This window comes from Caloenas nicobarica, chromosome 19 (genome assembly GCF_036013445.1).
Source record: "Caloenas nicobarica isolate bCalNic1 chromosome 19, bCalNic1.hap1, whole genome shotgun sequence".
Classification (NCBI taxonomy): domain Eukaryota; kingdom Metazoa; phylum Chordata; class Aves; order Columbiformes; family Columbidae; genus Caloenas; species Caloenas nicobarica.
The window spans coordinates 895,620-920,640 of record NC_088263.1 but is presented as its reverse complement, the minus strand read 5'-3'; the positions used below and the strand labels follow the sequence as shown (position 1 = coordinate 920,640).

General features: G+C 54.3%; 1 protein-coding gene across 2 annotated transcripts; it reads left to right on the top strand.

The window, feature by feature from the left end:
* Positions 1–342: 342 nt before the first annotated feature.
* Positions 343–24,659, top strand: TRAF2 (TNF receptor associated factor 2). Of its 2 annotated transcripts, none has more exons than XM_065648818.1 (10): positions 343–360; positions 2,473–2,693; positions 3,231–3,309; positions 3,662–3,760; positions 13,591–13,662; positions 15,515–15,589; positions 16,310–16,669; positions 17,632–17,809; positions 20,390–20,538; positions 21,303–24,659. In XM_065648818.1, the coding sequence occupies exons 1-10, from the start codon at positions 343–345 to the stop codon at positions 21,519–21,521; spliced, it is 1,470 nt and encodes a 489-aa protein (XP_065504890.1). In that variant the 3' UTR covers positions 21,522–24,659. The 2 variants fall into 2 exon arrangements, with proteins under 2 accessions (XP_065504890.1, XP_065504891.1); XM_065648819.1 differs by lacking the exon at positions 343–360 and adding an exon at positions 891–923.
* Positions 24,660–25,021: the final 362 nt, after the last annotated feature.

The following is a 25,021-nucleotide window of genomic DNA, read 5'->3' as shown; positions in this document are numbered from 1 at the left end:
GGCAGCACTGAACCGGCTCTGACAGGGAGGATTTCCCCAGCAGCAGATGAATTCCCCGTGTGATGAGAACGAGCCCTCCCCTGCCTGCTGGCGGGGCGGCCGTAAAGCCCCAAAGCCCCCGCACTGCCTCGTTGTGATTGGGCTGGGGACCCTGAGTGACAAAACCGGCCACTGTGACCTTTTGCAGAGCGAATTCCCCTGCAAAAAGCACCTCCCGCTGGCCTCCCTGCTGCGGGACCGGTGGCTGCGATTCCCCCAGCGTGACTTTTTCTTGATCGCACCGAAGCCCAGCAGCCAGCGCCCGTCCTCCCCAGCGCCCCGGCCCGCGCTGTCCCTGTGGCCATGGCGCTCTGTGCCCAGGTGAGCAGCACCGGCCCCGCCCGGCACGGCCAGAGGCCTCTCAGACGCATTCCGGGGGGGCAGACCGGCTCTGGGGTTGGGGGCGGTCGCGGCGGGAAGGTGGGTGTCCCCAGAGGTTGGGACGCCAGGGCGGGGGGCAGGGTGCCCGTGGGCCGGGCGCCGCTGTCCCTGCGGGTACCGCCCTGGCCGGCACAGGGGTGGGTGGATGGGTCCGGGGAGGGGTGGGGCAGGGGACGGCGGGGGTGCAGCGGCAGAGGACAGGGGTCCTGGGGGTGCCGGTGTGTGGGGCGACACGGGGGCGGTAGCGGGGGTGACGGGGGCTGTGACCGTGTGGAGGCGTTGAGGGCGTGTTTGGGGTGTCTCGGTGTGACCGGGCAGGTGACAGTGGGGGGGCGACGGGGATGGGGGCGGGGCGTGCCGGTGACGTAAGAGCCGCTGGCTCCGCCCCCGGCGCGCCGGGGATGGCCCCGCGCGAGCGGGCCCGGGGGCGGGGCGTCGCTACACGTGTCCGGTGGGCGGGGCCTGGGGCGGCTTCCGGTGCGGAGGTCGGACGGAGGGGGACGGTGAGCGCCCGCCCCGGTACCGGGTGGTGCGGGACGGGTGGGGGGCGGCAGGGCGGGCAAGAGGCGGAGGACGGGCGGGCCGGCCCGGCCCCGCCCCGCCCCGGTCCCCCCGGGCCTCGTTCCGCCTTGAGCCCGGCCCGGCCCCTCCTGGCGGCGGGCAGGCCGGGCGCAGCGGGCGGTGGTAGCGGCCGGGGCCGGCGGGGTCTGCGCGGTCTGCGCTGGTGCAGTCTGCTCGAGCCCCGGGGAGCCGGCCCGGCTCCTCGGCCTGTCCCGAGCGGGCGGCTGGGGCCGGCGGTGCCCGGTTCTCCTGCGTGTGCGTGTGTCCGGGACCGTGAAAACAACCTGGCGAGGAACAGGCAGTTGTGATGATGCAACGAAAAAATAGAATTTGCGTTAAAGACCGGGTTAAATACCTGCAGCACCGGAATGACGGCGCCCGGCCCGGTCGCACGGCGGAGCTGCCGGCCCCGCTCCGGTCCCGGGGTGTCCGGGCCGCCCTCAGCCCGGCTCTGCCCTGTCCCAGGGTCTCTGGAGCAGCCGCCCCGGCGGGCACACCCCCGGTACCGGCGGTTCCGTGGGCGGGCCGGGCAGCCCCGCGGTGCTTGCGGGGCGGGAAGACGGAAGATGCGTCTTGGGATCATCCTCAGTGGTCAGACAAATGCGTTTTGTTCTTTCCCTCCTCGCTGGTTTGCTTGTGCCTCTCACACCTGTGTTCTCCAGCCCTCTGGAAGCGGCCGGCCGGGCTCTGGGCTGAATTTCCGGCCTTTTGGACAACTGAAAACAAGCGGTGGGAGGCTGTGGGCACCTCACAGTGCCTACGGGTTTGTGGCGGACCGAGGTGATTTATTTATGTTACTGATCAGCTGTAGGACAGTTTTTGATCTCTCTGCAGCTTGAGAGAGTTGGGGTGTTCAGCCAGAAGATGACTCTGGGGAGACCTTATTGCAGCCTTTCGGTACTTAAGAAGATGGGGACGGACTTTTGAGCAGGGCCTGTTGTGACAGGACAAGGGGTGATGGTTTTAAACTAAAGGAGGGAGATTCAGGCTGGACATGAGGAAAGAATTGTTGCCCCGAGGGTGGTGAGAGCCTGGCCCAGGTTGGCCAGATTGGTGGTGGCTGAACCATCCCTGGCGACATCCCAGGCCAGGCTGGACGGGGCTCTGAGCAACCTGAGCTGGTGCAGATGTCCCTGTTCACAGCAGGGGGGCACTGGGGGAGCTGGGAAGGGCCCTTCAGCCCAAACTGTTCTGCGATTCTTGTTTTGGGTCAGAAACCTTGTTTTCTCTGCGCAGGCTGCATTTCAGGTAGCTTGGATGGGGATTTTAGTGAGGTCTGTTCACATGGCCTTTTGTTCTGGATTTAATTCCAAAATTAACTGTAAAGTTTTTCTCTGTATTTTTAGCTAGGTGGAGGTGGGCTTGTGCCTGACATCTGTGTGTTTACCTGTGTTGTTGGGTTTTGGGTGCCAGTGTAATATACTGTGAGTATATGTGAAAAATTACCACCATCCAGTTATACTGAAACGGGGAAAATATTTTTATTTTCAGGCTCTGGAGACACTGCCAGGATTTTTTGTTCACATGGCAGCAGCAAACTCTACTCCACCTGGCTCTTTGGATCTAAACCAGCCTGGATTTGCAAAGGAGATCCTGGGAACTAAACTGGAGGTCAAATACCTCTGCTCCGATTGCAAGAATATATTGAGGAGGCCATTTCAAGCTCAGTGTGGACATCGTTACTGTTCCTATTGCCTGAAGAAAATTATAAGGTAACTTTTGTGCCTTCAGTCTAAAGACAAAATGCTTGAAAAGGCATTTTCAAGCAAAAAAGGAGGGCAAAATCTGATTTCCATGACCTATGTCAGGCCGTCTTTAAGGGAATGTGTCACCTCTGACTTGCTTTTATTTTTGTGGGGATTGCTTCAGTGTTCCCTTTTCCAGAATCTCCTGGATTGTTTTTGCAATTCATCACAGCTACTGAAGGGACTTGCTCCTAAAAATCATCCTATGGTTGTTGTGCCAAAATGTGAGAAATCTGAGCACACACTGGCTTCCTGGAAAGTTTCCTAGTGTTCTGTCTCACTCTTGCCTTTAAGTAAGGGCAGTTGAAGAGAGTGGGTAATCGGTAGAAGAAAATATATTAGAATCAGAAATGGGCATCGAAAATACACGAGCAAAGGCTCAATGTGGTGGTTTGAAAATAAGAAAATGCTTTCATTTTATATAGTTGCCAGAAATCACTTTATCATTAAATCATAAATTGGTCTCTCTTTGTTGTGTATGATGATTATTTTTATGTCTGCTAGTGCTGGACCTCAAAAGTGTGCCAGCTGTATTCAGGAAGGAATATACGAAGAAGGAATTTCTATTTTGGAAACAAGCTCGGTAAGTAAAAATGCCTTTTAAAAAATAAAGGTCACTGATACAATTAATACCACTTGCATTTTTTTTTTTTTAATTTAAAACGCAAGTTCTGAGAATCCCTCGTTCCTAGGAAACATTTTCTTCAGTAGTGAGAGTTATGATTAATGTGGTGGACTCCCCAGCTCCTAAAATCCAGGTCACATTGATGTAGCAGTGGCCTAGTTAAACACTGTAATAACCATTTGTTTGCCATTGGCAACCTGTGAGGGTGTGATGTGGTGACTCGGAGGAGCCTTAATAAAGAATTAAGAGACTGGACTAAAACTGCAACCCCTCAGTAATTTTTGTGGTTTGCTTGTTTTTTCCGTTTTAGGCTTTCCCAGACAACGCAGCTCGTCGGGAGGTGGAAAGTCTGCCCGCTGTCTGTATTAACAGTGGCTGCACGTGGAAGGGGACTATTAAAGAATACGAGGTAAAGACTAAAGCGAGGCTTTCACTGTCTGCATCCTTTCCTTCCCTCTGTATTTGGGGAAGGCTCTGGTGGTTTTGCTTGTCCGCTGACACCGGCAGTGGTGGTCTGAGCTTTTGCCTCCCTGGATTTCAGTGTAAGCTGGAGAGGTTTCTTGGCTGCGGTAGGTTTGTGTGCCATGCTGAGGGCACAGGCTGGACTGAAACCTTTTCAGATTTGCTCGTGATCGCAGGCACCAGGCAGGTCCCTTCTGTAGTAGGAACCACCTGCTCAATCTCCACCTCCTTTCTGCTATAAAAGGCAAGTGAACTGTCAAGAAATGTGAACCTAAAACTTGGGGAAAGCGGCCTGGCCACAATCCTGTTTCCAGCCAGCACCCCCATAGCCACCAGGGCAGTGGTCAGTAGCCCCACGAGCCTGCTGGACAGTTTGGCTTTTCCACTCCTGCTCTTCTTGAGCAGCCCACCAGCTTTTTAATCCAGGCCTTCCTCAGGGCTGTGGGCCTTCGGTCCCCAGCCTCTGTGCAGGTAACGCTCCTCAGAGCTGTGTTCTTGCTGAGGGTGGCAGGGCCACGTGCTGCCCCGTGCTTTCCGACACCTCAACTCCGCTGTGGCAATTTGCGTTGTTAAAATGCGTTGGCAGTTGGTGGTGAAGGTACATTCACCAGGAAGCTTTGGTGCTCCCGAAGGACAGTTTTGTCATCCCTTTTGGAGTGGAAGAACCACCACGTGGAGGGCCTGAGATAAGATGAGAGTGAATTTTATTTCTGTCTTGCACTTGCCCTAGGTAAAGACCCTGTGGTTCATGGAGTGACTGAGATGTGTGTCAGGAAAGGTTTAAGCTCGGTCTATCTAGGCTGACGTTTGGGTTCTTTGCAATGCTGCTGCAAGGCACCAGAAAGAAACGACAGTTGTGGATCACGCTTGAGTTTTCTGCCGAGCCTGTTCTACACAAAGATGCTTCTGTGCTGCTGCTTCCCTGTCCTGCTCTCTAGAACCTTCCACTGCTTTTCGCTAAAAGTTCTGTCCAAAAGATGAAGGGGAATATGGTGCTAAACGGTCTCCTGCCATGAAAACCTCACTCATAAGTGGCTCATGGTGTGGCTGTGTGACTAAAAAAATGTCTGGTTAGAAGCAGCAGCACAGCAATGAGAGTTTGGGAGTTGCATTTCAGAGTACGGTGTGTTTTACTGCGGTTCCAGGTTAAAGCTGTGCTGCTGGTGTCTGCAGATTGCTTGACCCACACTATAATTTCTACTGGTGACCAGTGACTAAAAGTCACTGCAATGTTGAAAATGGTGATTGTAGGAAGTGAGCTTGTCTCTGTTAGGCCAAACCGAATTATATTTGTCAGCAGCTTCCAGTGCTCTTGATTGTGCTGTGACTGATGAGCTCTTGTGAACTTTTTCTCCTGGGTTTAAAAACAAATCTTAAAGAGTTCCTGCAGAACTCAGCAAAAAATCCTCAGCTGGCCCAGGTCCTCCCTGTGTGGTCTCACAAGTGTCTGAGCCGCTGGAGTCCGGCCAGGACTTGCCCTTGGAGTTCAAAAGGGCAACGAGCTGCCCTGAGGTGAGTCTGTCTCCCTGGAGGCTGTGCTGTGTGCGATGCTGCAGGGCCTCTGAACTGTGCCTCTTTTTTTACCCTCCACCTAATCTTCCAAAGGTCCTGGTGGATGTTTTGCTAAAACACAGTATGTTTCCTAGAGACGTGACTCTGGACTGCTTGTGCTGCAGCCCTGATCTCGGTTTTGGTTACCCTCGGGCGATGAAAGGGGAGCAGGATTCAGTCTTGGGATGGAGTTTGCCCCTCCTGCCCGCCTCGGGTGCCATTCAGCCTGATGGGCTCGGGATATTCTGTGCCCTTTCAGGAAAAGCTGATTTGTTCCTGGGAACCGGTGGGAATAGGCAAGATCTGGCCGTGTCTCCTGCCCGAGGGCTGCAGCTTTTCGTTGGGCCTGGCTGTCCTCGCGCTCATGGAAGGAGGCATCAAACGCCCGTGGCAGCCCAGGGTCTCTCTTGGTACCCTGGACTAACGTTAAACCCTGCCTCAGGCCTAGGCTTGTTAGAGTAGTGCTGCAAAGCAGAGTTTGCCTGGTGCGGCGCGGGCGCGTCTGTAGCCAGCAACGTGTGTAACGTCCTGCGGCGGCTCCCACTGCGGAAAGTCCCTCGCTGCGCTATTTCCGACAGGACGTGGAAAGTCCCTAAGGGTGAATTCATTGTTTGCTAATTTAAAAATCGTGTGCTTGTACTCAGAGAGACTTACTCGGCTGCTATCCACTTACAAATCAAAAAATACCATCACTTTTGGTTTGCTAATCTTATCAGGGCATGAAAAAGGAAAAAAAATGTTCTGCAGCTGAAAAGCGGTAGCTCTTCAACTTCAAAAAAAAAAATCGATAAAACCGATTTCAGTTTTACTTTCTGTTCAGGCAGACCAAATTTCAGGTCTAAAAGGGACATATAAAACAGAGAGTGCAATCTGCTTGGACATGACTTGCACTTCTGCTTAAAGCTGTTTGAAGCACATGAAATATTTCGGTGCTTAGCACATGTCTGGGTTTATAAATGCATTTTTCAGACCGTAAATATTGTAAATACTCAGTGGCATTTGGATAAAGCAGTTTGTGGCGGGCCTGCAGGGTTTTTCCTTTTAATCAGTAACCTCTTTTCATGTATAGGTTTCCTGATGAGTCTGCCTTGAACATACATAGAGAAGAGCAGGCTGTGGGCAGGAGCCTTTAGATTGAGATGGAAAGTCCAAGGAGGGCTGCAGAAACTAAAATTAGCGTGTTAGAGCAAAAGGAAAGACCAAGAAGGTGCGTCTTGTGATATCCAGGTGGAGGAGGTTTGTGGTTCCTCAGCACTGGAGCATTTATTTTCTTGCCTTGCAGTACCTCCAATTGCTTACGTCTCTCTTCTGTTTCATCAATATCTCTTCAGTTCTATAACTTTTGTTTGTGCTTTTCACCTTGCCAGCTCCCTTTGCCCCCTGCCAGGACGGGGACGGGAGGAGCGGGGTTCACATGGTCAGCCCTGGCTTCTCCGTTTGTTACCCACACAGAGGTTTTAACTGCCCTGTTCATCTCCTTGTTTGAGACATAAGGAAATTTAGCTAAGTTTTGGAAGGAGAACTAAGTTTTAAGCTTAATCCTGACACCGGTATTTAAACTAAGTTGGGAGGGGGTGTTTCTTGGAAAACAGATGAGCTCAGCTAGCATGGTCGGGTGTCTGTCAGCTGTGGTGATAACCTCTCCTAACCCAAACTGCAGGGGACGTGTTTGCCGTGTAGTCAGTTGGCTTTGAAGAGTTCACTTGAATTGAAGCCTGGAGGGCTGTGGAAAGTGCAAACTTCAGCACTAAAGTGATATTATTTCAAAGTACGTGGTGTTGGAGAGTGTTTCTGCATCTCCTTCTGGGCTACGTGGCTTCCTAGGGCCAGAACAAAGTAACTGTGCAGTCCCTTCTTGCCCAGTGTTCCCAGTGGGAGGTGCTGGGAAGCCCCACTGCACCTCGTGTAGAGAAAACTGCTGCTGGGGCCCGGAGCTGGGGGGTCCTCCCGCTTTGTGCTGCTTCACCGTTTCGTATCCCCGCTTCGCATCGGCGTCCCAGGAATGCCTGGATCGTCTTTGGTTGTGATTTTCAGCTTAGGCTGAAAACTTCAGCTTCAGGCTTTTGCACATGGGTTAGAACAGAGCTGCTGGTCTCGGAACTGACTTCCCGTGGTGCCCGTTGCATCCCAAGTGTACTTCTGAGGGTTTTATAGCCCCATTGCCTGTGTGGGATATGGCATTTTAAGCACTGTGGCAGGGCAGCCAGCCTTCTGTTTAAAATCAGGTACAGCATTTATTGTCTTTTTCTGAAGGTTTTGGCTCAAGTTACGGTGTGGTGCTGAAGTGCAGCTTGAAGCCGTCTCTGGCCTGATCAGCAGTTTTGTGGGAGGATCCCTGACTTACATCTGCAGGTGACCAAAAGGACCTTCCTTTGGAAAAAGGGATCTGACACACCTTTACATTCCAGATCTGGGGTCCCCACACAAAACCCAGCCTCCCTTACAGTCCCCGGAGTAGAGTTTGTGCGTCTGGCTCCCAGGCTGGAGCAGGTTCCTGTCTGAGCCCGTGCTGGGAGGTAAAGCCCTGGGGAGAGCGTGTATGGGGGGCCTTGGAAAGCCCCGGCTGCAGAGGGTCTGCTCTCAGCTTCTACAAACAGCTCAGCCTTCTTGTGGCAACCCACCTCATTAACAGTTTTGGCATCCGTCCCTTGGAGAGCAAAAAGCTTTAAGTCATGAGCTTTGAAGCTGAGGTGAGTGCCATGTGTCCTGTCTAAGCTGTGGTGAAACCCGCAGTGTGAGCGCGGATTTGGGGTGGGGGGCAGCACTTCACACCCAGGGAGGTGTTCCTGGGGCTCCAGGTGTCTGGCCAGAGCCGCTGTCACGCACACCCCTGGGCACCTCCAGCGCTTGGGACAGGCCAGAGGAATCAGGTTTGAAATCGCACCACTCACTGCAGGCTGGACTTCTCCAGCACGTGAAAGACGCCTGTCCCAGTTGCAATACTTGTCTCGTCTCCCCTTTTCTGGGTGCCAGTGTTGTTTCAGCCTCGTGCTGTGACAGCCCCTCTGTTCACAGCCCGCACGTCGCTGGCTGTGGGGCAGAGGAGCCGGCCTTGTCCCTGCTCATGCTCCACAGCTCCAGAGCGTGGCAGCTCCCCCGTCAGACAGAGCACCCAGAGCCTTCATCCGCAGCCTGTCCCTCATCATCTGTGTGACTCAGGTGAAGCCGCACGTGCTGGTGGAAGAGGGTGTTGTCCTGGGGCCTGGTTGGCATGGGCAGTGCTCTCAGTGCTGCAGCAGCTCCTGCGCTAATGACAGCGGTCGCTGTCAGAAGTAGCTCTTGGAGGTGAATGTTACAGATGTTCCGGCGCCTGGCATGGTTAGTGTGATTGGTGCTCACTCCCCGGTGACAGGTTGTTCTCAAGAAGTGACCTCATTAGATATGAATCTTGGGCATTTTTCAGGGAACCATAACTCTTAATTGTAGCCTAGAAGACCTGCAGAGTTATCTCTGATCAGGCGTTTGCGATTGCTTTGAATCTCCCTCATGTGTCAGCCAGCTGTTTACAGGGACTCTGTGCAGTCCAATGCTGTAACTTTTCATTTCCTTGGCAAGCAGCTTTAGTGTTTCTGTTTTGCAATGCAGCTGTGTCTGAGGAACAGAGGCGCGCGGGCTCCTGCTGGCCGTGGGGCCAGGTCAGGTTCAGACTCGGGCTTATCTAAACTGCCTTGGGGGTCTGGCACCATTCTGTTTCAGACTGGAGTCTCCCTGGGAAAATTGTTCCTCTGGGATGATGGAGGGATTTGGAAGAAGCATCCTGGAGTGTCCCACCACCTCAGGCTCCTGTACTTCAAAGCAAACAAGGAAAGGCAGAGTCTGTTTTAGGAAACGTTAGGAAACCCCCTGCTGCTTTCAAAATGTTTCTTGCACCTTCAGCCTTCTTCAAAACCAGCTCTCGCTTCCACATCTGTCTTCAATGCAAGAAACATTGCCCTGAAGTTTCTCTGCCATAAACCTCAAATCAAATGTCTGTCTCATTGGCCCTAAAAGCCAATGAACAAAACCATAGACAGCTGAAAGCAAAGATTGTTCTGCTGGTTCTGAAAAGAGGTGTGAGCGAGGCCCCTGGGACCCTTGACATCTCATCTGCTGGTTTTGTCCTCAGTTCAGACGGGCACCGTGGCCTTGGGCAGCAGAGGGATGGCCGTGCTGGTTTCCCGCACCATCGCTGCCATACACGTGCCCACTAGAGCCACACGCGGTTACTGATGGGAAATTAATCTTTGTTTTTGACGTTTTCTTTAAGCTTTAGTTATTGGTGATGCCAAGTAGACTAGCTCAGGTCTCTGTCAGCAGCGTGTCCTGGCAAAGGGAGCAGTTTGTGTGTGGGAAAGCTCCCATTCCCAGCTGGCACTGTGAGGTGCAGACTGGGTTCCTGCTTTCCAGCCCTGTGTTACTGGGCTCCATGCAGTAGCACAAGGACCATGTGTGTGTTCCCAGCCCACCTGTGTGGGGAAAGCTTCGAGCAGGCCTGCCTTAAAACCAGCCTTAGGACTCCCCTGATGAGGAGGAGACGCAGCATGGGAGGGCACGTTGTCTGAGGTCCTGAGGAGCAGGACCTGTGTTTTGTGGCAGGTTCCGGAGCCCCTGGGGACCTGGCAGAGGTGCACGAAGCCAACTTGTGCTTCTTGTACAAGGGATTCAGGTCCCCTCAAACCTGAGCCTGTTCCAATGCCCAACAACCCTTTCCAGGAAGAAATTGTTCCCAAGATCCAATTTAAACCTCCCGTCATGCAACTTGAGGCCATTTCCTCAGCTCCTGTTCTCCAGCTGAACCCCCAGCTCCCTCAGCCGCTCCCATCACACTTGTGCTCCAGCCCCTCACCAGCTCCGTTCCCTTCTCCCAACTCGCTCCAGCACCTCAAGGGCCTTCTTGGTGTGAGGGGCCCAAAACTGACCCCAGGATTCGCGGTTTGGCCTCCCCAGTGCCCAGCACAGGGACGGTCACTGCCCTGGGCCTGCTGGCCACACCAGTGCTGGTACCAGCCAGGATGCTGGTGGCTTTTTTTGGCCACTTGGGCGCACGCTGGCTCATGTTCAGCCGCCATCTCCAACACCCCCAGGTCCTTTTCCACTGGGCACTTTCCAGCCGCTCTCCCCCGAGCCTGCAGCGTTCGTGGGGTTGTTGTGACCCAAGTGCAGGACCCGGCACTTGGCCTCTCGCAGCAGCTGGTTCCAAGGTGCATTTCTCGGCTGCCTTGTCCCTGAGCTGGAGCGTTGCGTCACGTTGCTGGATTTCCCAACACGGTTGCAAGACCTCCATTAAAAACAGCCTTGTGCTGGTGTGGCAGGTCCTGAGCAGGGCAGCTGGGGAGCGGGGGCACCTCCTGCTCTGCTCCCACTGTACGGGGATAATAATTTTCAGCAGTAGCCTCTTCTGGAGTTCAAGTCAAGTTTGGCAAAGCAGGAATCGGATTAAACTGCAGTTTTCGCTTTTGTCTTACATATGCAGGCACAGCAGAGCAGCTCATCCTGGCATTCCTTAGGAAATTATCGTTGTCCTCCGCAGATCAGCTGCTCTCACCAAATCCCGCTTTTTCCCTGCACTTTGCTGCGCAGCGGCATTGAAATGTGCTGCCCATGCTGTCGCCGAGCTCCCGAGAGGGGAGCTGCCCGTTCACACTGGTTGAGTTCTTGGTGTGAGGGGATGATCCTGGGAGCGCCCTGAGAGAAACCTCAACTGCAAATACTGCAAATCGCGTTTCTCCTTCCCCGATACCGAGGTAGAGGAGTTACAGCATGTGCCCAGGCAGCTCCCTTGGCCGCTGGCCTGAAGGAATGGGGGCTCAGCACCCCCATGGCAGTCCCGGCGCTGCTCCGGAGAGGGGCACGGCCAGGGCTGGGGGACCGAGCAGCCGCAGCGGGGCCCCCGAGCTCATGGGCTGCCCCGGTCCTTCCAAAGGCAGCGGTGGTGTCTGATTTTTCTAGTCTCCTGGGTGGGCTCCCAGAGAATCTCCTGTTCTGATAGCGGTGTGTGACGTCCAGGCTGCCACCGGGTTGTCTCGCTGTTTATTTTTAGGGAGCGAATTGATGTGCAGATCAATCGGCGGATTTGATGGAGAGGGCAGAGGGAGGTGTTGCTGTGCGGGCTATTAACTCTGCCTGGTTTGATTTTTCCCTCGCACTGTTGGGTGCAGGATCCGCGGGTCGGTCTGTGCCTCGGTTTGCAGCTGGTGGGTGCAAAGTCAGCGCTGAGGTAACTGGAGAGCAGTCCTGAAGGTCTGAGCCAGACCCTTGTGTTCCAGCTCCGCTCGAACTCTCCCATTGCCGCCCCCTCTCTCCGACCCCCGTCTGCCTTGGTTTCCATGACAGGTTCACTCTGGGAGGGGACTCTGCTCTCACCTCCCCTGTTCACAGCGATGACTTTCCAAAGCTGCCAAAAACGTTCACGGCGAATGCCAGAATCTCAGAGATGCTCGTCCTTGCAGCAGAAGAACATGTGGGTTAGGGACAGGCGTAAGCAGGAGGATTGCCCCATTCCTGGGGGAGCGGAGCGCGGCAGGTCAGGCTGGAATGCCAACTTTGGCTGGGCGGATTTCTGCTGGCGGCGAAACCGTCCGTGTCTGCTGAGACACCACGTGGACGGGGAAGGAACAGGGGATTCCAGAAGAGCCTGAAACTGCTTATACAGAAACTAGATGGCTGGATCTGTGCCGGTTAAAGCTCAGGCTTCTGGGCATCTTAAACAATCGCCATATGGACCAGTTGCACTTCCAGCTCGGCTGTGCGGGGCTGGTTTCCCTTCTGGTGGTGCAAGGGGGGCCCTTCACAGGGCTGGGGGATCCCTGCGGGAGGTGGGCAGTGGCACGGGGGAGCATAAGCTTTAAATACTCCCTTTTTAAATAGTTGTCTCTGTCTTGTGCCAGCGTTTTTTGGGTCGCGGGGAAGATGCTGCCTGGTGCGTCTAGAGCAGGCCCGTCAAATTCATTTTTCCCGGGGGCCACATCGGCCTCGCCGGTGCCTTCGAAGGGCCATTCGGCCCTTCGAAGGCACCGGCGAGGCCGATGTGGCCCCCGGGAAAAATGAATTTGACAACCCTGGGCTAGAACATGAGAGCAGTAGGGGGTAGAAGAAAGGGTTGAGCCGCTGTGAGCGAGTGGGATGAAGGGCACGCTCTGCCTCCTCCTCCTCCTCTGCCCGGTTGCCCTGCAGGGACAGCGCCCTGAGGCTTTGGGTCTCATTACTCATGTAAAGTATAAAAAGGAGAGAGTCACTCAGAAACCAAAGCTGAGCCACTAATAGGTTTCACTTTCTAGTTTCTGATGTGGTGGTTGTTTAAGTTTGTGCATGTTTCGCCCCACCTGCCAAGACAGTAACTTGTTTTAATAAAGAATAAATGTGACCGAGTTTTCGAGGCATCTGGTTTCAGGTGACTGCTTTATAAATGCTTCTGTTTTTTTTATCAGGATGCTTCAGTGCGCTTATCTTTTAACCTGAATTTTGAACTGCATATTCATGGCGCTTACAATGCCTTGTTTCAGCTGGTTGATATGTAAAGAGAAGGTTTAAGCAAAGTGGAAATGACACAGAAAGCCGAGGTGTGTTCCAGCATTCCCAATTTAGCCAGTATTGCTGGCCCCAGTATCTGCTGAGGACAGAGTATCACATTGCCCTGAGCATTTCTTCAGCTCCTCTGGCCTCCAAACATTGTGAGCTCTTGCTGCAGGGCTGGCTGCTTGTGTGTAGCGCCTATTAAATGAAACAGTTAAAAATATTTTTCTTTCTGGTTGAAAAAAGGTTTTCTGATTCAAATGTGAAGATACGATCAGGCAGCTCAGCCCAGCGCGTGGTGAGGAGGCTGTGAGTTTGTACTTCAGCTAACTGATAACCATTACAGTGGAAAAATTATACCAATTATCTCTCTGAGATAGTGGTTTACTTGACTCAGCCTGCACGAACGTGTATTTTCCCGGCAGAGCCATACATGGAGCTTCCTGTTGATTGTCTCGCCCATCAAAGCAGTAATTTGATTTTATCAAGAATTATAGCAGCTTTTATGTTGATGCTGAGGCTACATAGGCACCCAAAATTCTGGTAGCCTGGAGATGACACATGAGTCAGCATGCAGAATTATCAGCGTGACCAAGATTTGAGTCTAGGTTGGTAGAATACCACACTCTTCAGTAACGAAGTGTAGAACTGCCCCTGTCAAGTTGTACTCATCGTATAACCTCATTGCAGCTTTTATTTAGAGGACCAAATGTTCTCCTGTCGATTCTTTTACAGGCTCATGACGAAGTCTGCCCTGAATTTCCACTGACGTGCGAAGGCTGCGGGAAGAAGGTTCCAAGGGAGAAGGTGTGTGACCTGTGTGACCCGTGTGCCGCTGCGGTGGCCTTTGGGGTCCCGATGGGCCAACACCGTGTCCTTGGGGCGGGGAGGAAAATCGGGACTATTAGGAAGCGGAGTGGGGAGAACAATTAAGTGGCAGCCGTTAGTACTGGGGTGACCTTTCCACAGGGCTCAACACGCTGGTAGGCGCGAGTGAACGGGACTCAGCGGCACGGGTGGGTTTGTGTTCGTGGGGCTTGGGGGCAGAGCTGCCGTGGGAAACGCACACTCCTGGGTTTACAGGGTCCTTGTGTCCTGTGTAATGCAGCTGTGTCAACCACAACTGCACTTACAGAAAGGGAGGCCATCTCTAGCTAAATTAATTCTGATTAATGATGTAATGGAATCCATGCCTCTAGGGCCTCCGTGCTGCTGGCTCCTGGGCCAAGGCTCTGAAGTCTGAAAATCAGAGTTTTGGGAAACATCTTAAAATCACATTAATCTCAAAACATCTTGCCTGGTATGGGCAAATGTTCTTAGTGGTGCTGTTGCCCTTGGAGCAGGGCAAGGGGGACAGAAATGTCAAAACGATGAGCAAAACGTTCTTCAAACTGGGCAGCATAGAATCATAGAATGTCCTGAGCTGGAAGGAGCTCACAAGGATCATAGAATCCAACTCCCGTCCCTGCACAGGACAACCCCACAGGTCACACTGTGTGTCTGAGGACATTGTCCAGTCTCTTCTTGAACACCATCAGGCTGGGGCTGTGACACCTCCCTGGGGAGCCTGTCCCAGTGCTTAGCGCTAGGCTTTTGGGACACGGCTCTGCCTGTCGTAGGGTGAAGCTGGAGCCCAGCAGAGACCAGGCTCGTGAGTTCCCACAGGTGATCTGTCCTGTGTTTAAATATTTACTCTGTCTTCTATCACTCTCCAAACTTTTGTTGATCAGCTGCAGCCATTGCAACTCTGAGTAGCCTGACTCATCCAGCAAGCCAGATGGACCTAGAAGCTTTTTTAAAAAGTGGTTTAAAACCAGTTTTAATCGACATCTGTTGTAGCAGATGTGGGCACTAAATGTGGGTTATGGTTGTTGTTCCGAACAGAGCATTGATATCTGATGATGGGAGGTATATCAAAAACAAGATGATAATGTGTGATGAGAGGTATGTCAAAAACAAGATGATGATGTGCCAGTGCTTGTTAGTGTTAATCATGCACCATGTGGGAACCCAAACGAGTCATCCTGGCAGCTGGGGGGGTTAGTGGCAATTCTCTGTAAAATGTCCAGCATCGGCCTCGGCTCTTGGCAGCAGCTGCCAGGTGGGAGCAGCCGAGGTGCGTGTCGAGGGGACACTGCACCAGCCTGGCACAGGTGGCCCTGCGGCAATTGCTGAAAATACTCAGGCAGGACCACCAGGAAGCTTTTTCTTAGATTTACAATGCTTAGCTGGAAATACAAATACCATGCTGTGGCAGGTCCCAGTGAGGGTTACTTGAAGTGCACAGAATTAAATATCTGGCAGGTTCATGGCGTTGTTCCTCATGCCTCCCCTTCCTCTGTCCTCAGTGCAGCTGGTTCCTCAGCACCCATAACATGTACCTGTGCTGGTTGCTTTTTCCTTCTCGCGTGTGCAGGTGAGAAGTGCGACCTCCTAGCTGTCAAGAGAAAGAGAAATAAAACTTCCAGGTGTCAGTGCTAAAGTGAAAGTCACACCTAACGATAGGCAGTGTCCAGGTTTAACCACATGCTTTGGCAGGTGGTGATTAGCGAGGGCTCGGGCATTCCTGAGATCGTCTTCAGCTTCCTAGATGTCAGCAAGCTGGAAGGGGAGCTACTGGGGACACATCAGATCTAACATTGCCTTCCTTCCTTTCTAGTTTCGGGACCATGTGAAGACTTGTGGCAGATCTAAAGTGCCTTGTAGATTTGAGGTTGTCGGATGTGCCGAGGTGGTAAGGGCTCATCTGTTGATGTTTATCTCGGGACTTGTTTTCAGTTCCAGTGTTAGAGTTCACCTGCAAACTGCTGTTGCCCAGACTGTTACAGGTATTTGTGTTCAGACATTTGAACAAAGTGATGTTTCAAACCCTTTGCAAATGGAGCTGAACATCATCTGCTGTCCAGAGTTAGGGTATCCAGAGAATGAACTTAATGTGGAAGGAAACCTCCTTCTTGAGGAACACCCCAAGTGCCCTGAGACTGGTGGTTAAGCTGCTTTCAGCTGTAAGCACAGAACTGGGTGGCTGGCGTCTTCCTCTCCTCCTAGAGCTTGGGCCAGACCTTATTTCTCCATGTGACTTAGTTTTCCCAGCTCCTACTGCTGATGTTTGTATAAATCCCTCCATGGGGTGTTACAGGAGGATTTGTCCTTTGGTGCTGTTAAGTACATCTGACGGAGCCCTTTGGAGAAGTGATGGAGACAGAGAAGAACAGTCTGTATCAAGAGAAAGAGAAATGTTGTACAGGATTCGCAGAATTTCCGAAACACTGCCCCCCCACCCCCACCCCCCCAAAAAAACCCCAACAAAACAACGGAGGTTTTAACTCTCTTTGGTTTTTCCCCTTTATAATTTAAAGCTGGTGTTGTGACCTCAAGAGAAGGAATTTGTTCTGTGTATGGTGACAGCATAGATTGAGCTTGCTGAATGGGGGATGTATTTCTGTTCACCTAGGTGGAAAATGAAAAGCTACCAGAACACGAAAGCAAGTGCTTGGCGGAGCATCTGTACATGCTGCTGAGTTTTGTGCTCAGCCTCAAGGCTGGTTCTGGAGACCTAAAGCCCCTCCCTGCCCTTTCCTCATCACAAACCAACTCCCCGTTACTGGCAGCAAACTCTCTGTGCTCGGAGTCTGAGCTTTCCAGGTCCCTGGAGCTCTTGGGGAGGTGCGAGGCCCTCGAGAGGAAAACGGTGACCTTCGAGAACATCGTCTGCGTGCTCAATCGGGAGGTGGAAAGAGTGTCTCTGACAGCCGAAGCCTACAGTCGGCAACATCGACTGGACCAGGAGAAGATCGAAACACTGAGTAACAAGGTGTGTAACCACTGGCTTGGGCTTTCCAGCACTCTGAGCAGAGACTTGAACATTCAGTGTGCTTTCCATGTTATTAGCTAGCAAAGCTTCACTGCCTAGTCCTGAAGCTCTGCAGATCTGAAATATTTCTGCCTGTGCCCGGCCCTCAAAAGCGTCCTGGAAAATACAGGAATTAAACTGACCTGCATGAAGTCTTCAGATCTGTTAGTAATCAAGTTATGCAGACACCTGGGTATTGTTCCTGGCTGAAGTTTTCCAACAGGAAACAGAGAGCACCCAGCGTTTCACTGGATCTCTCTGAACCCGCGGGGCTGCTCACCTTCTAGACCTTTCCAAAGGAGCGTGGCCATCGATGCTGCGCCCAGCGTTGTGCCAGCACGGCCGGGCTGCGGAGAAGCCAGTCTCACCGTGATGCTCCAGCGTGGTCCCAGTGCGGCTGTGTCGTTCTGTGCGCCCCCGGCACGGAGCTGCCAGAGCTGCCCAGACCCTGTGTTGTTTGGCTTGGCATAGATCAGGGGTATCAAACTCATTTTCGCCGGGGGCCGCATCAGCCGCAAGGCTGATGCGGCCCCCGGCGAAAATGAGTTTGACACCCTTGGCATAGGGTCTTCTCTTTCTCAATCTGGTTTCGTCATGATGCTGAGGTTTTTTTCCCCTCAACCTCACTTTTTGTGCTGCAAACGTAACAGAGCTGCTCAATGAGAGGTTTTTTCCATTCGCTGTGGGAACGTTTTCAGCTCGAGCGCTGAGTTGTATTGATTTATCTTCTCCAGAATGGCAGGGTTCAAATGGAAGCTTCAGTGAATTGGCTTACGAAGCTCCATTTCTCCCTCCCGTGACCCCTGTCCATTCTGGAGAACGTCTCTCGCTAACGAGTTGTCCTGCGGGGACGCTGGTGTCTCCTTGGGGCTCACAACAGTGCGTGTTTCTAACCAGGCTGCACCGTGTGTCCCACTGAGCAGGTCCGGCAGCTGGAACGGAGCATTGGCCTCAAAGATCTGGCCATGGCTGAGATGGAGGAGAAGATCCGCAACATGGAAGCTTCCACCTACGATGGTGTTTTCATCTGGAAGATAACGGAATTTGCCAGGAAGCGTCAGGAGGCAATAACAGGCCGCTCTCCTGCGATCTTCTCTCCAGGTTATTGCCCACAAATTTGCAAAATTGCAAAAGCCTTTTGTGTCTCAGCTGGGTGTGGGATTTGCAGTGACATCTTTAGCAGGGGAGATGCTGGTTGTTCAGATGTACCTGTTCTGTGCTCCTTTCCCATGGAGCCTGCAACATTTTTTTTGTAGCATTGGGCTAAATGGAACTATTCTGTTGACAGAGGTGCTTTTTGGATCGCAGAAGACCTTTTTAATTGTTCATAATGGAGAATGCAACCATCTTAGCTCTGGAATAGCCCTGCATAACCCTTTAGGTAGAAGTAAAATACTCAGAGACCATAAAACCAGCAATAAAATGGTTAAGGAAAGGAGGAAATATATATTAGAGCCCTAGAAATGTATTATAGTGCCTAAGCCATGACGGTGTAAGAGGCAATGTCTAAATAAAGCCCAAAGCATACCTAGGGAAGTGCTTGAGTATCTGTTAGAGGAAGGGGCTCTCCTTGCAGAACTGCCCCAGCCCAGCACTGCTCTTCCTCTTCTTAGAAAAGAAAACCTTGGGCAGTGAGCAGTACATTGTGATTGGGCTTGTTTGCTTACGAAAGCGCTTCCCAGGCGTGCAGCTGTGAGATGAAACCATCTCTTCACAGTGCCCTTGCTCAGCGGGGAACTCACCTTGCAATGGGGCGGCTGAGGAGGGAGTTTTTCTCCAAAATGCCCAGAGCTGCATGCAAACCTAGAGCCCATACCCGACACCCGCTTCCCGGTGCTGTGGAAAAGCAGATCCTGGCCGGGCCGCGAGATAAAAGCAATTGGATTTCTTTTTAAAATCTGTTTGCTGGATGAGGCTGTTCAGAGTCTGTTTTCTCCTGAAAAACTGGAGGAAAAAACTATTCTCCTTCTTGAGGGGAACTAAACTGCTACCAAAGCTGTGCACATGCGATTAGCATTGCCTTCTAAAAGTCATCAACAGCTATGGAAAAACCCTGCGGGAAGGGCAGCATTTCCTTTTCCCAAAGCGAACAAATCTGCTTCAAATCTGGTTTGTTTGGCCTAGAGAGAGGAACCTTAACCCTTGCGTCCTGTCATCTCCTGCCCCAGCATGGGCTGCGGCCCCCGGCTCCTCGCTGGCAGGAAAACTACTTTGCGGGCTGCCAGCCTGTGTTTTGTGTTGCTGGTTGGTCTCTGCAATCTGTTAATGGCTGGAGGGTTTGGAAGGTGCCTCTGCCCGACACGGGGACCGCTCTGGAACAGGCAGGACTTCCTCATTTTTACCTTGCAAGTGCAAAGTACAAGGGCTGGTTTCCTACAGTAGTTGATTGTGTCATTTAGGTGAGAGATCCTCATTCCTGGGGCTGCTTTAAGAGAAAATTAGTCCCGAGAAACGTATGTTTCTTGTGGAGGTGTTTTTGGTTTTTTTAATCTGAGAAAGTGAAGCAAATAGAGTAGTGCTGTTCAGTCTGGGGAGCAGAGAGCTGGGAGGAGAGAGGTCTGGGTTGCAAATGGGATGAAAAAGGGAAATGAGCATAACTGGTTTGTATTTAAATGTAAAGGTGAGGAAATATCCAATGAAATCAGTGTTAAAACAAGGAGAAGGAAGTAAAGTTACCACTCACTTGCATTGCGAGGACACAGTGGGCCACAGGATTTTGTGAAGGGCAAAATCATAAGAGTTCAAGAAGGTTCATCAGGGGCACGATCCAGGACAGTCCCAAGTGCGGCTCCTGCTGGAAGCCCCTGGGCGCGGGGCAGCCTGCTGGGCTCTCGCTTTGCTTCCCGTGCGCTTCGCGGTCGCTGGTCCGGTGGGAGCAGGACGGACACCTGGTTCTCCTTGCCCTGTGGAAGTGCACGGTGTCTCTCTGGGTGCTGCTCTGCCTGTTCGTGAGCGCACTGAGTCCTGCAGGAAAATACGTCTCTGATCTCCTGCCCTATGCCCTGGGGCTGCCAGAGCTGAGGCTTGGAGCTCCGCGCCGCTGGGAGAGGGTGGTTGTGGCAGGTCCCCTTCAGAGACGTGTTTCTGTGGCCCTGCACGGGTCTGGAATCACAACGTGGCATTCCCAGAATTGCTGGACGTGAGAGACCCGGAGCCCGGCCCGGCCATGCTGAGCTGCTGGATCCCGGTGGAGACTGGAGTCACTGGCTCGAGGCTCTGCCCTGTCAGAGGCAGTGGGTTCCAGTGGTTGCTGGGGTGCTCTGCCCCTAGACAGGGCCTTTTTGGGGTGGTTTTGTTCATGCTTGTCAGCGGCACTGCCAGGACCTGCAGCACAGCTGGCAGGGGACGCGGTGGGAAGTGGCTCCGGGCAGAGCTGCAGCTCCGGGCTCTGCGGGTGGGAGAGCCCAGGGGACCGGCCGTGTCCTGCTCCGGTCCCAGCGCTCGGCGAGAGCAGGAGCTGGTAACGGCCGGAGCTGGGGCTGTCTCTGGCGTCTGGCTGGTGTTGGGACCTGGTGGCTTCCCAGACCAGCTCTGTGGTGCAGGTGTTTTTAGACCCAGACCTGCTTACCTGGCTTCTTCCAGGATCCAAACTTTAGAGTCCTCAGAGTTCAAAGGAACCTGTTGGTGCCAGGCTTTGCCAGGATTGACACTCACTGTGTCTGTTTTACAACTCTCTGGTAGCTTTCTACACAAGCAAGTACGGCTACAAGATGTGTCTGCGCGTTTACCTGAACGGGGACGGCACCGGGCGCGGGACCCACCTGTCCCTGTTCTTTGTGGTGATGAAAGGACCCAATGACGCGCTTCTGCGGTGGCCCTTCAACCAGAAGGTAGGTTTGGGACAAAGCCCGCTATGCCCAGCAGTGTGCCCCTCCGGTTTTACACCCACTGGAGCTTCTAGATGCCGCTGATCTGACCCACTTAGCACACGGAAGAAGGAAGGAGTTTGATGTGTCGGCCGCCCTGGGGATTCCCCAGTCGTGCTGAAAGCACCAAGTGTGTGACAGGGCAGGGGGACGGCAGAGGCTGCGGGAGGAGAGCAGCAGCGTGTTGGGGAAGCGAGCAGAGCCTCTGCCTGAATTCGGGCCGAGGGAAGGTTGTCGTGGCCTCAGCGCTCGGGGTGCAGCTGCTCCTCACTTGCTGTCAGAAGCTCAGACTGCAGTTTCTAGATGTTGCAGGTTTATGAAACACTCCAGGGCTGAGCAGGCAAAGTGCTGATGCAGGGAGAGGCGCTGCCTTCTTTCGCAACGGGACAGTAACTGTGACTTAGTGACACAGCTGCGTGGGGTATCGGTGTGGGGTCGAACACCTCGCTGGCCAGCTGTCAGTTTTCAGTCGGTCTGACACCCTGTGCTGCCACACAGAAGCTTCCCCTGACAGGGCAGGGTGTGGGAGGCTTCATGCAGAATGTCACCGAGATCCATCCTCTGCTCACCCGACTTGGAGGCATTTCTCAGATTTGCAGGCGTATGGTATGGCTGCAGCTGCTTCGCTGCCTGCGTGTGTCACAGGCTTCAAGCCAGCAGGTCACTGGGCTGGGTTTCCACATGCTTTTTTTTCAGCTGCTCTAGTACATTTTCACATTTGCCCACAGGTAACCCTGATGCTCCTGGATCAGAACAACCGTGAGCACATCATCGATGCCTTCCGGCCCGATGTGATGTCCTCCTCCTTCCAGCGACCCGTCACAGAAATGAACATTGCCAGCGGCTGCCCGCTGTTCTGCCCCGTCTCCGTGATGGAAGCCAAGAACTCCTACGTGCGTGATGACACCATCTTTATTAAAGCCATCGTTGATCTCACAGGCCTCTAACCCTGCTCACCTCCGGGAGCAGTGAACGCGGAGCCAGCCCCGAGTGGGACATCCCCTCTTGTGCTGCACTTCAGGCAGGTCTCAGAGCAAGGAGGGGGCAAAAAGCAGAAGGGGAAAAGCCCTTCCCAAAAAGGGACCTTCGCTCTGAGTGGAAACGAGGTATCTGATGGGAACCCTCTTCCCTGATATCAGAGAGACCTTCCCTGAGAAGAGGTTTGGGTAGACGTTCACAGTCTGCGAGGAACAAGATCTGCAGTGACTTGGGTGTCTGAACTGCTGCTGTCTGGGCTGCCAGTGGAAACCAGATCAGCTCTCGCTCTACCAGTTTAGTGCACGTCCTCAGTGCTCTGTAGTAAAACAAGGGTTTGGCCTGCCCCAGCACCACCTCGTGTGGACGTCTGGCTCGGCCGGCAGGACTTTCTTCAGAGATCTCTGTGTTCCTGGAAGCTTTGTGTGCCACAGGGGTGCTGTCGCTGGCTGGCCAGTGCCTTGGTGGATGGGAAGGGTGCGTGGCAGGCGCAGTGCAGAGTGGTTTGTCGCTGTTTTGATGCCATTGGTGTCTGCAGAGGGTGCTGAGCTGTGTGGCGGGCGGGGGCGCAGTGACCAGGTCTGGCGCTCACCGTGTCTTAGCTGGGCGGTTTGTGGGGTCGGGGCGGGCGGTGCCGCTGCCAGTGAGGGAGCGTGGGCAGCGCTGGGGGAGAGAAGTGACTGTCCCTGGAGAATGTCCGTCCTGTCCTGGAAGAGGAGGGTGCCACAGGGCTCGGTGCAGGACTTCAGCGCCCTGAACCTGGGGAGCCCCAAGCGGGTTTTTAGCCAGATGCTGCCTGCCAGTGCCCGAGTCGCAGTGGGCAGGACGGTGGCGGTGCTGGAAGCTGCTGGTGCTCACACACAGATGCTCCGGAGCTGGTGTTCAGCCCTGTCTGGGGCAGCTGCAGCAGCACAGGTGCACCAGCCTTCCCAGGCCCTCCCAGCCACTGAACAAGTACAGCTGCAGCTCTGCTGCCACCGGCCACCTGCACGGGCCCTCTCACCTCTGCAGCTGCGGCACTGAGGGACACAGCACCAATCTCTGCTGCTGGCGGGCCCTGCCGCTCCCAGGGCTGCCCTCCCCACAGTGGCAGCTTCCCCGTCCTCCCTGGGCTTGGGGAGCAGCTGGTTCCCAGCTGTGGCAAACCGGAGCACTTGCTCTGCTCAGCCCCTCACTGACCCTGCAGACACATGGGTAGGACCTGGGGTGGCTGGAGAAGTCCATGAGTGAAGCTTGCTGTCCTCTTTCTGTCCCTGGGCTCCTGGCACTGCTCCCTTTTGGGCAGCAAGTGTTCAGCAGCCATGAGGTCTCTGTGGAGAAGAAACTGCTGCCCTGTCCCTGTGTCATGGATGGCTGGTCCTTCAGGAGTTGTTGCGTTGTGGCCATGAGTGGCTGGACAGGCAGTTTGCCAGGCTGGACTCTCCAGGCTTTGCCACCTTCTCTGCCTGTGCCTCCCTCGCCCGTGTCAGCCCTGGAGAGGTTTTGTTGGTCACAGGAGCTGGTTGCTGCCCCCACCTTGCACTAACAGTCCAGGGCCCAGTCCAGCTGTGGGAGGATGGGCAGCGAGGCTGGAGTGTGGTCGCCTTCCTCCTGGCCATGGGTCACCTTCCTCGTGCTCCTGGCTGCCATGGGTCACCCTCGGCTGGGAGCAGCTGTTGCTGGGCCTGGGAGAGCAAGGCCTGAAGGCCCTTTCTGCCGGCAGCTCCCAGCCCCGTCCGATGGACGCAGAGCCCATCTGCTCTGCCCCAACATGGCTGCATGGCCAACCCCGCAGGGACAGGGACACTGTCAGTGGAGATGATCTGGGGCTCTGGGGGCCCTGCCAGGTCTGGCTGTCCCCTGATCCCTTGCAGTGACACTGCCCTGACCACTGGCTCCTGGGACGGTTCAGGTGTCTCCTGGGGAGCTCAGGGGGTGCCTGATGTCCTTCTGCAGGCTGCTGGGCAGCTGAGCTGGACCCTGACCCCAGTGGAACCTCCTGCACCCAAGGGTGCTGTGCTGGCCATGGGCTCTCCGTGCCTGTGGGTGGATCCCTTCCAAGTCCCCATGTGGATCCTGTGGTACCTGTTGTGTGCAGAGGCCATGGCCAAGCACAAATGGAGGACACGGGCTGTGCCAGCATGGTCGGGGGTGGCTGAGCCGGGAGTACCGCTTTCTGCTGGGAAACCTCTTGGCACAGCTGCTGCAACCGCAAAGGTGAGGGTTGCGGTGCGGGCAGGGGCTGCCCAGCTCTTCCTCAGGGCAGCGGGTGCGTGCCTGCCTGGAGCAGCCCCTGGCAGAGGGATGGAGCCAGCCTGGTGCTGCCACGCTCGCCCTCTGCCTTAGGAGGAAACAAAAGCCTGAGCAGCAGCTCTGCAGGGCCAGGCCTGGGGGGCTCCCAGCCCCCGGAGATGGGAAAGCCCTGGAAAGGGGCAGGAAAATCAGCTCTGCTCATGTAACAGTTGGGAATTCAGCCTGTTGTAGGGAGGGGAAGTTCGGTCAGAGCTGTCTTGAATGTCTTTGCTCTCAGGGTGCTGGACACTGGCTGCAGCTGGGCCCATTCCTGCAGAGATGCTGGCTCAGCTGGGGTGTCCGGGTGGCTTTTGGGGGGGGTGGGTGCGGGTCCTCCTGCCCCAGCAGGTGCCTTGAAGGTTGGGGGGGAAGAGTCTGTGCTGTGAGCAGAGATCAGGCTGCCCCTTCCAGCCTGCGGAGGGGACACCGGGGCTGCGCTGCTGTTCAGGGGGCACGAGGCAGGTGCTGGCACAGCGAGCCAGCCCTAGGACAGAACCTGTTACTTGCCGCTGTGTTTCCCTTCCCTCACCATGTGGCTGAGGCAGATCTGGTGCTGTCAATGTCGCCTCATCCTTTTTTTTTCATTTTTTAGCAGCTTGGAGCTCACAGCGTTGGTTGCAGCGTGTCCCTTGCAGCAGCCCGTGTTGGGGACGATACCTCCCTGGCACAGCTCTGCCAGCCTGGCTGGCACACGGACACTTGGTACAAGCCACCACTGGGTTTTTCTGTTTTCTTTTTTCCCTTTTTGACCCCAGCTATCAGAGAACACCTCTCTCAGCCTGGCACTGTGAAGTACCTTTTTTTCTTTTTTGTACCTTGAGGTCAAAACCCACTAATAAAAGCAGGAAAAGCATCATTGTTGTATGATCCATGGGATGCTGGAGTGGAAGTGGGGCAGGAGCACCCGGGTGGGGTGCTGGGAGCTTTGTCCTGCTGCTGCCTCCCTGGGGCTCCCAAACGGGGGTGTGGGAGCAGGGGGTGAGGGAGCCCCTCACGGGTGACCCAGCCCCAGCCCGGCTGCTGGAGCTTCCCCCTCCCCTCCTGGGGACGTGGGGCTGCTGGGAACAGGCGCACAGTGGCGTTGGGCCAGTGGCACCAGCAGCAGCAGAGGGGAAGCTGCTGCCCACTGGGAAGGCAAATCCAAAACAATGCTCCTGTTCCTGGGTGACTGGATAATAAAGCAGCTGCTGAACTTCTCTAA